The sequence below is a fragment of the Coffea arabica genome, chromosome 5e, assembly GCF_036785885.1.
Source record: "Coffea arabica cultivar ET-39 chromosome 5e, Coffea Arabica ET-39 HiFi, whole genome shotgun sequence".
Taxonomy (NCBI): Eukaryota; Viridiplantae; Streptophyta; class Magnoliopsida; order Gentianales; family Rubiaceae; genus Coffea; species Coffea arabica.
Window position 1 is genome coordinate 50,094,059 of NC_092318.1, and position 11,706 is coordinate 50,105,764.

The following is an 11,706-nucleotide window of genomic DNA, read 5'->3' on the forward strand; positions in this document are numbered from 1 at the left end:
ACTAGATGTATATTTCTTTTGTATTGTATATGAAGTGAAACCCTAAATGTATCTTTAGGGCCGTTTTCACTTTCAATTTGGCAAACTGTATATATATTAACTTTTGAAAACTTTTGTATACCACTTTGGGTTGTAATTACTAAAGTTCAAGATGTGAATGTCTGCTTGCATTTTTGGTTGGGTTCTGACGGGTCGGTTACTATTCATGGCCGACTCCGAATTTCATTTTTTTTTATTTTGGGTTATTTTGCCCTTTTGCCTTGTTTACGCGCGTTATAAGTTTCGGAACGCAATAGATCGCTCTAAACTGCACCGTTAGTTCTGGCGAGAGTTGGGCAGGCAGTCCTCTAACCCCTTTAGTTCGCCTTAGGGGAAGGTGGAGCTGTCACATTAGTGGCTTTAAAAAATGAATTTTATTACTGTGACATGAAATAAAATTGTTTGCAAAAAAAATGAATGCATATATTGCAAAAAAAATGAAATAAAATAGTGTTCTGTAAAATTGTTAAATGCAGTGGTTGTTTAGCATGTTTAGGAGTAGCTTTTGACTGCACGATTCCTAAAAATTGAACAGCGGAAAAAGAAAAAAAAAAGAGAGAGAGAGAAGTCCAACATTATTATCACAAATAACCAAAATCGGTTAAGGTGTCAAGGGTTTGGACTAAAAATGGTTTCTAATCCTACTACTTTTTAAAACATACAATTATAAAGATATATTAGTCTATATATCCATATTTACTCTATATAATTATTACAAATTTTTAATGCCTTTGTTTTTATTCTTATTCTTTTCATTCTATAAAAAAGAATAATTAGTTTGTTATTTACTAATAGCTTGGATATCTAATAACAATTGCAGGATAACCACTCGATTAAAAAACACTGTTTATAGGGCAACTCTCACTTTTATATTGTTAAATAAATATCCATATTTAATGTATGTATATAATTATTATAAAATTTTTAGCATATTCATTTTTCCTAATGGCTCAAAATTGCTCTAAATTGAAAAGCAATGTTGTATGCTATTTTTTTATTATTCTTTTAGTCAAACATGCAACATTAATTAAATTGTTTTTTACATTAATTAAATTGTTTTTTACATTAAAAAAATTAAAGTACTGTAAATTTCAAAAACAATGTATAATAATACATGGATCTTAATGTGGATTAATGATCTAATATTAGTGAGCGGCATTTTACAAAAATATGAAAGAAAAATAATTGTTATGATTATATTGATTAAATGTTTTAATTTGTGCAAAAAAAAAAAGGAAATAGACCCATATTTATGGAACTTAGTGAGTAATATAGATATACATAAATATAGATGGGTATCTTTATAATTACCTCACCCAAACCACATAATTTATACAAATCATACCACACAAAATATCGACACTACATTGTCTCAATTATAATACTTTATTAACCATTATATTTCAAAATATCCTCCATAATTCACAAACTATTAACACTAGATTTACCTAACCAATTTACCGCACTATTATTTTATAATTCAAGTCAGACTTATAATAATTATATAACTCTCTGCAGTATAAGAAATATATAACGACTAAAAATTAAGTAACTTACTATGGAAAATATTAGCACTCCTGCGCAACGCGCAGGGCGTCTCACTAGTCAAACTTTAGTTTGAAACTCTGTAAAGAAAAAAATTACTAAATCAAACCTTTCTACGTTTTTATGCTTTAGTACTAGTATATGTTAAGTTAGTAGAGGGCCAGGTGTCACCAACACACCTTTAAAGTGACTGCCCAGGAACTTGTCAGTTGTCACGACTTTTTTGTCTATGCAATTACATTGTGCACTTGTAATTGAGATAAGAAGAACAAAATTCAAGTGGATTATTTGAGTCACAGTTTTTTTTTTTTTTTTTTCATTGTGCAATAGTCTTTTCAATGTGAATTATTGCAGCAGCAGGAGGTCAAAATCACAGCATCAGACAATCCAGGTTCCATGGACTGAATTGAGGCCATATCAGGTTTACGTCTCTTTAGTAAGACATCTATGTCTCTCATATTTCTTGACAGCGCACTCAAATACCTGTGCAAAATTGCAGCCTTGGCGAAGGCTTGAAATCAATTGATCGCTTAGACGCTGAGGAAATATGAACTTCACCAACTGGGGGATCCACAAAGTGAAATCAATGGCTTTAAAAGTTAATGAAAGGCTAAACTATCTGTATTGTGATGGTAACAATTATGAATTTTCAATTATTTGGGGGTCAATATATATAGAAAAAAGAATTTGTTAAAATTTAGTGAGTTCAAATAAGAGGTAACTTTAAAATTTCTCTAAACCTAGATTTTTCCAAAATTAAGTGGGATCAATTGACTCCACTTGTTTTCACATAGCTCCGCCACTGGTTTCACATGCACCATCCTTTTCTACAAAGACTTCACCAAGAGAAAGATTGAAGGAGACTTGGGATGGAAATTGTCCCATAGGATTATAGAACAAACAAATAATTAGCTGCAATCCCTATATCTAGAATGCCGACTACCAAGGTTGACCATGATTCGGTCCTCAAAAACCTATTGAAATTTTTTGTTTTTTACTTGTGGCCAGAATCACTGGCTGATTTAAGGTGGGGCACGGGCCTCCACTGCTCCCACTTAAATGTGTTTTCAGACTAGGATCGGATTGACCGATCCGATCGATTAAACCAGAAATCGACTAAACATTCGGTCCGAGTTTCTTTAAAAAACCGTCAATCAAAGAATCGGTCAAATTCGATCAAAACTCGGGTTTGACCGAAAACCTCTAGAACCGAAAAGGACCCGGTTTTCTTCATTTCTCCATTCTGATTGTACTCCTTTCTTGCAAGCATCTGGAGTGTGCATAAAAAATTTCCAATTCTCTCCTCACTTACCTTTGCTGTTAGGCTTGTCTTTTTTCAAGGTTTAGAGAATAGATGCCTTCTTATTCACCTCTAAATCCGTAAATAAGGGCCGTCCAAACAAGGTTTGTGATCAAATATCTGATATAAAGCTTGATGCCTGCCTTGATCAAGATCTTGAGTTAATATTGGCTTTTTCTTTCCCTTTTTCCTTCCTTTGATCTTTGACCAACTCTAAAAGAAATGAAGTAACTAGCCAGATGAAGAGAAAAAATTCATTCCCCAAATTTTCTAAGCCAGATTTCATGCGAATTAGTTCTTGAAATATTTGAAATCAAATGGGAGGAAAATAAAGAATTGAGTAAAGAAGGGAAGAGAATAGAGAGGAGCGAAAAAGAACAATAACAAAGAATAATAGAGTTTTCATATGTGTTTGATTTGTGAGGGATAAAGAAAAAGAAAAAAGTGACGGTGAGATGAATGGAGGAGACATGAAGAGCATAAAAAGACAAGAGGAGCTGCGTGAAAGGGAGGAAGAAGACGAAACTAAGAAAAGTGAAAAGCAAAGGAACAATGGGCGGCCGCTTACGTTCCATTAGGTTTGGTAGTTTTAAATTTTTTTTAATAATATCAATTTGACCCCATATTGTTTTAATAAGTATAAAATCAACCCATTATGCTTTTTAAACTACAATTTTACCTATAACTTTTAAATTTTTTAAGTGCAGTCCTTTTGGACTAAATCCAAACTCATTAGATATGTATATAAAGTTGTAAACCATCAATTTAAAGGGAATTTTTATATGCTATTTTAATTATTTATCATTAATATATATTTATGACGTCATTCGATTCGAATCCGGGTTGAATCCGATTGAACCCATTGATCCCTGACCCCTGAGCTCTGCCGAGTCGATACCCGGTCCGAGTCTGAAAACAAGTTAAATTCCTACAATATGCAAAGAATTTTAATATTATCTTAAGTGTGCCTCCAAAGTTTTTATGAAATAAGTGAAAGAATTACGTGATCTTTTAAATTGATTCATGAACTAATATTCTAAAAGGATATATGGATCACAAAATTCCATTTGAAATAAGTTCAAAAAATCTTTTTCATTTTAACTTGTTGGTGAATATTTTTTTACTTAAAAAACTAACAAAAGAGTAGGAAAAAAATTTTAATGTTACTTTTGCCTTCACTAAAAATATTTCTGGCTCCGCCACTGGCCAGAATCCAAACTTTTCATTCTTATCTAAGGATGTGACGTAAGAATGATTGAAAAACAAAAGCGATGTAAGGATGATCCATGAAAATTTCGTTTTACACGTGTAATTAATTTAGAATTTGATTTTAGTTTTCTAGTATGCCCAAAATATCCTTCTCTCTAATTATAAGTTTTATTGTATTCTAAAAGTAGTCAATAATTGTAGTAGTTATGAAGAAAAACTATAATCTTAATTAAATTTGAATTATAAAGATGATAAATAAAATAAAACAATCCAACCTATTATGTTTTTTTGCATTCCATCTTCCATTTTTATTTCAATCTAAGAATTTTTATTAATCACAGTCTAATTCAATTTCTAAATCATCAAAATTATTGCTATTGATACCAAATCAAGATGCTTTTTTTCCAATGGAGTCGTTGTCATTAGTGCTTTACATTAGGTCTGCCTAAAAATAAAATAAAATAAAATAAAATAACATGTAAAAAAAAACTCAATTATCTCTACCAATGAAATTTCAGTTATAAAAAATGAATAGTTGGATAGGAAAAAAATATTTATAGGTGGTGGATCATCAACACTCTAATGTTAATAGAAATAACACACAGAAGAATATAAAGAATTCAATTTCAAAGAATATAAAACAAAAAAAAAGAGAACAAAAATTAATGCCTAAATTAAAAATTAGTAGTATTTTAATTGAAACAGCACTAATGATCATTAACATCTAACTAAAAACTAAAATAGCAATATCAATCATTTACACCTATCATTAATACCAAAAAAAAAAACTGAAAAAAAAACTAAAATGGAAGATAAAATTAGATGAAGGAGAACAGTGAACTAAAAAAATGGAAAATTTTGCTTAAATGACATCACAGAGAACATTCACATTAGTGAAAGAGAGTATATAAACACATTAATATAATACTTAGAAACCATAAAAACAAAAGAAATTACATCTAAGAAATTTAGTATTTTAGAAATTTTATATTTTGAAAAATATACACACATACAAAACACCTGAGGGATTACTAGGTGATAATATGTACGTGTTACAATTTACCAAAACATTTTGCCTCATTTCCCAAAATTAACTACCGAGTGGTATGTTATTGTATTGAGAAAAATCCTGTTGGGACTAACAAAAGTTGGTGCGTTAACTTAACCCCCTAACATCTGTGCACTATTTTTCCCCACAAGAAGGAGTTGCGTATTAAGGTTTTCTCCTAGTCTCGTTTTATCTCATTTTTATTTATCTCATAGTTACTACAAAACTACCGACAATCTCGACATCTTGTTTGGACTTCAACAGCCAAAAAGTATATTGAAAATTGTAATGATGATATAAGCAAATATATTTACGCAAATAACTTACAATTCAAACACACTCTTTGTCATTTGATCAAACAGATCCTTTACTGTGGGACGAATCATTTCTTTATGTCACCTCTGACATTTAATCCACTATTAGAAGTTTTGTTTTAGGTGTTCTTGATAAACTGTCATTGATTTAAAATTTTTTACAATTTTGGGGCATGTCAAGCTCAAATAAAAGGATCCTTGTGCGCATCGGAATAGGATCATTTTCAATTCTTTCCTTTCAGTTTATAATTCTTCAAACAAATCAAATCTCTCGGATTTCAGCCTTAATACTTACTGTTCATTTGTTTCAGCTCGAACGGAACGGATTGAAAGCTTCAAGGGCTGCTGGGAGAATTTTCTCCCATTTTGCTGTAAATGCCATTCTTCCTTGTGCGGTAAACGACCCTGATATCGATGATAGCCTTCAACACACATGAAAGAGTCAGTCCAAGAACGAGGCTTCATGGTTCATTATCAACAGTTATTTATCCGAAAATTTACCTTCTTTTCCTCCATAATCTGTACAAGGTTCCCAGAAAAGGGGGGGGAAAAAAGCTACTGTAATTAATGGAACCCTATATGCACACACATAAATGATAGTACTGTGATAATGAATAAAACAACACAAAAGTCATTGTACAACAATATTGGACCATTTAATTAAGACACACAGGACAACATATCAAGAAAAAGATGAACTGCCGTACGTCCCAACATTAAGAAGAAGACCACAAGGCTGTTGCCACAATTTTTTTTTTCTTAGTTATTTTGGCTGTTGCTATAATTACTGTAACACTTTTTATTATGTAATATATATAAAATAATGATATTTATGGAAATATATAAAATAAACAGAAAAGGACAGATGTGATGGTCTATTACAAAATTCCACAGAGACACCGACAAAACCTTATAAAAAAGCACGCAAGGGACCTTGCCACTTACTCGAATTGCACCCAAACTTCAAACCTAGCCATGGCTTTCTTTTCCCTTCCTTCATCAACTCACCCCATCTATCCTACCCAAATCTGCTCTTCCTCCTTTAAACCCTTTAACTCATCTTCTCACGCATTTCCACCAACTCGTGTAAAAAACTACAATCTCCATGCAAAAGCTAGTACATGCAAAGCCCAAAATGCAGAACATCGTCAGACCCCTAGTACTGATGATAGTATTAGTTCATCCAAATCCAAAAGTGGTAAAACTTCGGCAGGGAAATTTGAAAGAAGGGATGTCCTTATTGGCCTCGGTGGGCTATATGGTGCAACCACACTATCAAGGCCAGTTTCACCTGATGTTTCCAACTGTACCGAAGGCAGGATGAATCCAAGTGGCATACCTATCTACTGTTGCCCTCCCTCCGCCGCGGGTTACAGTGATTATACACCTTCTGCTAGCGAAGTCTACACAAGAATGCCGGCTCACACGGTCAGCCATGACTATATCAAACAATATTCAACTGCCATTGCAAAAATGAAGAACCTTCCTCTGACAGACCCGCGTAATTTTTACCAACAGGCAAACATCCATTGCGTGTATTGTGATCAAGGGTACGCTCAATCAGGCTTTCCAGACAAAAAGTTGGACATTCATGAATCATGGCTATTTTTTCCGTGGCACAGATGGTTCCTTTATTTCTTTGAAAGAATTTGTAAAAACTTGCTCGATGATGATACGTTTACTTTGCCATTTTGGCAATGGGACGATCCTTCAGGCATGCAAATTCCACCCATGTATAACGACAGCAAATTGTCCCTATACGATTTCTTCCGCAACCCAAAACACTTCCCTCCTCAAGTGCTGGATTTAGCTTACGACGGCACCGGTTTGCCCATCGACCCCAATACTCAAATGCAGTACAATTGTTGCACAATGTACACTCAAATGATCACTCACCCGTCCACGCCTCTGCTTTTCTTCGGACAGCCACTGTTGGGGGGTGATGATCCCGATCCAGGAGCTGGTTCCATAGAGACTCTACCCCACAATTCTGTGCACCTTTGGGTTGGCGACCCTTCCCAGCCTAACCGCGAGGACATGGGCTCCTTATATTCAGCCGGCCGAGACCCCATATTCTGGGCTCACCATGGCAACATTGATAGAATGTGGTACATTTATAACAATGTTTTGAAACGCAAAAATATTGAAGACCCGGATTGGTTAAATTCCTCTTTTATTTTCTTCAATGAGGCGGCGAGACCCGTTAGAGTGACGGTTAAGGACTCCACAAATCTCGCCAAGCTTGGTTATACCTATCCTGACTTGCCACTTTCTTGGTTAAAATGTAAGCCGAAAGCGCGTAGAAGGGGCCTGATCCTGACAAAGTTGTCCGTGAATGCACCTAAGGCTAATGAAGTGCTGCCAATGAAATTAGAGAAACCCATCAGCTTCATGGTTCAGCGGCCTAAGAAGTCAAGGAGTGGACAAGAGAAAGCAGAGGCAGAAGAGGTGCTGAAGATTAAGGGAATCGAATTTGATAAAGGAGAAACTTCGGTGTTCGATGTGTTTGTGAACGAAGATGATACGAGTCAGAGTAATCCGTGCAAGGCTGAGTCTCTAGGAAGCTTCAGCAGCTTGGGGCATGGACATAGCATGAAATCTACCACTTCCCAGTTTTTTACGATTTCAGAGGTGCTGGAGGAATTGGGAGCTGATGATTTTGACAGCATTTTGGTCACTTTGGTCCCCAGAATAGGGGTTGTGACAATAGCTGGTATCGAAATTACCTTTGTTCCTAAACCATAGCTTTAAAAGATCCCATGTCATATTTGCAGAAAGAAAAAACAAAATGTAGGACCGTAGCCTGGAAAATTGATGTTGAGATGTCAAAGGCCCACATGTGGTGGCTGAATTATTGACTTTTTTGGTGGAATCGTACCACGTTTTTCTTCGTAGTTAGACCCACAGTTAATTCAATCTTGATTGTACCATGTCCACTCGATGCAATTTAATTTGTGGTAAAAAAACAGTTTCCTTTCTGATCCATATTCAAATGTCAGAATTTATTGAGAAGTAGCTCAGAATATTAATAATGGTTCTTTTTCGACACGTTTTCTGTCGTTACATTTATTTTGCTGTACATACATATATAGCTAGGGAAAAGTAAAAGAGGAAAAGCATAACAAATTTTTACTCATTTTGTGTTGTTTTGGACTAATAATACACAGATTTTAGGAGAAGAATGGTTTAGATATTAAAAGTCTAGGACATCTCGAGGACAGTTTTCAAATATTATTAGGCTGTACGAAGTACAAACAATGGGAGAGTCTTTTCTAGAATTCTTCTGAAGTGCAATTTTGTTCCCTTTTTGTTTGTAAATGCATATTTTATTGATAAGAGAATAGCAACCGAAGATTTAGCTTTGGAAAATTTGCTAACCCACACCCTATGCGTACAAATGTATTATTTAGTTTGGATTGATAAATTTGATGAAAGATTTGAAATCCATTCAAGTCACTGTGGTTGTTTAAATTATTTAAGAAGCATTTGAATTTATAATTTATCAATTATCAAAATATATTTTATATAATTTTTTATTCATGAGGTTAACAAATTTCCCCCTTCATGAGTAACTCCTCACATTAAATCCAAATTAATGGCTCTTCTTCGAACCTATTTTAATATTCAATGCAAACCCATCTTAACACCTAAGGTCACTTTTTTCTTTCAATCATGGGCCCACTTTTCTTCAAGATCCAAATTACATTATGGACTCCTGCTAACCCTTGACTCCTTGGTCTAATACCAACCAGACCCCTTGCCAAATCAATGGCGCATCTGGTTCAACACTAGCCAAATTTTTTAACACTTTAGCACTTCGGTCCACCATCAAGAAGAGAATTTTCACTGGTCCAACTATGAGAAGAATCCACTTGCTCATGAGTAACCCAGTCTCGCAACTAAATGGTCTGATACCACTTGTTAGGGAGAAACATCTTAAGAGAGTCCATGAAAGAGCCGAATATGTAAGGCAGGACCCAACTTTGATCCAAAAACTTAAGTTATTAGGTTTTGAACTCTTACCTACATATTAACCACTCTTTATTTATCTCTCGAACCAATGTGTGATATAATTCTTTACTCATGAATCTAACAATAAGAAAACAATTGAACTCAATAAGCAAGAGTATGATATCATACGATGTGAATGCAAAAGGCAACATTAATTCCTCAGTTTTGAGTTCCACTTTTGCAACTCGAATATGAATGCAAAGCTACATATTCCAGTCCAAACCCTGAACACATACCATTGGAAATGAAGATTTCAGTTTATAAGAAAAATATATTTGATAGGCCAAAAACTTGTTCAATAATTGGAACAAACGAGGTGAACTTAGGATATTTCCGACCAAATATGGGTACAACAATTTCTTCTTGTCCATTAGTACCACAATTCAAGCCTAGTTGATGGATTTCTAGTCCCTACCTTGATCAAGGGGTCTATTTATAAGGCGTGTTTTTTGGTATTTGTAAAAATTTTTATTGTAATTTAATGTAAAAATTGTAGAAATTTTTTTGTATATATAAGATTTGAGAAAACTGAAAAATTTCTCTTCTTTTTTTTCCTTTTCTTCTTCATTTTCTTTCTCTTTCTTTCCTCTTTCTTCTTTCTCTCCACTCCTATTTTGATTTTCCTCCTCCCTATCCACTATCGCTACCGGTAGTCACCATCTCGCTCTCTCTCTCTCTCTCCCATCCTCCTCTCTCCCTTCTTTCTCCTTCTTCCTCTCTCCCTTCATCCTACCCCCATCCATATTTATTTTAGGGTGTGTATTTTAAAATTTTAGAATATTTTTACAAGGTTCATATAGACAAAATCATAAAAAAAAACTTGCATATTAAAAACTTCCTAAAAAACACCCCTCTCAAACACACTCCTTTTTATTTTTGATGATATACGTCTTGTTTATCTTAACAAAATGGGTGGGATAGCTATTCTAGTGCTAGATATATTCACGATATTTAGTACCTTTTCCATGGCGTCCTTTGCATTACTAGGTATTTTCCATGGCATCTTTTGTATTACCAGGTACGAGTGACCTCTTGGGCAAATTAATAGTTCAATGTGTTTGGATTGTAAATTATTACACTTTATTTACACACATTGACTTACTTGGATCATCAACACATTTTTCAATCACTTTTTATCTCTCATATGTTATATCAAAAAAGTGTTACAATACTTTTTTCACAAAATTATCTCAAATAATTTACAATCCAAACACACTCACTGAGTTAATTATTAGCCAAAAATATTAATTGCTTTGTAATGACAATCAGAATGATATTAACTCCTATTTATTCATCATCTATGACAGTAAGATGTTCAATGCATACAATACAAGTTATTTCTTTCAGTTTCTCTCTTTTTATCCGTGCAGCCGGGTGGCAAGCAAATAGAGCTTAATCTCTAGGAGGCAAAAAAATTAATCCTGGCAAATTCTTCGTACGATGGTATAATTACCTAGTGAAAGTTTGGAACCATGCCATGTGATACTTCGTACTAGTGCTCTTCTGCAATAAGACACAATTGGATTATTAGAATACTTGTGCAGAACAACTAGCTCCTACTTTTCCTTTTTTTCATTTTTCAGAAAACTACGACTATCTACTCATCCATCCCACATCGGAAGATTGTGGGGTATTTATCCTAGGTTTAAGGTCCCCAAGCTCCTCGTTCTGTCACCAATTGGCTGAACGTGGAAGTTTGGTGGGTCCCTCTTAGATTGCTTAGGCCATTATTTCCGTTAACTCTCCAAGTGTTTCAAATCTAATTAATTGCCTATCTTTGACAAAAAATACCAATTAGTTGGTGAGGGTGTGCTCGGGGGGGGGGGGTTGAGTCACCATCCCACATCGGAAGATTGTGGGGTATTTATCCTGGGTTTAAGGTCTACCACAATAGTAATTTGATTGTCGCGACTCACAGGTCACAATCCAATCCCACTAAACTTTTGAATTTTGCCACACATGCAACTCTTATTGATTATAAAGCATAAATTCGAAATTTCATTTGAAAATGTGGTGTGGCAATCAAATTACTACAATAGGACCATCAGCTGCCATAACTATCTTCGTTAAAATGTAATTCAAGTGTTAATATTTTAAAATATAAAATTAAATAAGACAAATTTATAAATGCAATATAAGGTAATTATTTTATTTCTGCATGCATGCATATGATATGTTATGTAAGATTTAAGTGCCGGCTAGAAAAGTCCTTAAAAATCACTCTTATATGACATTTTTCA

General features: G+C 34.1%; 1 protein-coding gene across 1 annotated transcript; it reads left to right on the forward strand.

Moving 5' to 3' along the window:
- Window positions 1–6,430: 6,430 nt before the first annotated feature.
- On the forward strand, window positions 6,431–8,200 carry LOC113690000 (polyphenol oxidase I, chloroplastic-like). Its single transcript, XM_027207826.2, has one exon. The coding sequence runs from the start codon at window positions 6,431–6,433 to the stop codon at window positions 8,198–8,200; it is 1,770 nt and encodes a 589-aa protein (XP_027063627.1).
- Window positions 8,201–11,706: the final 3,506 nt, after the last annotated feature.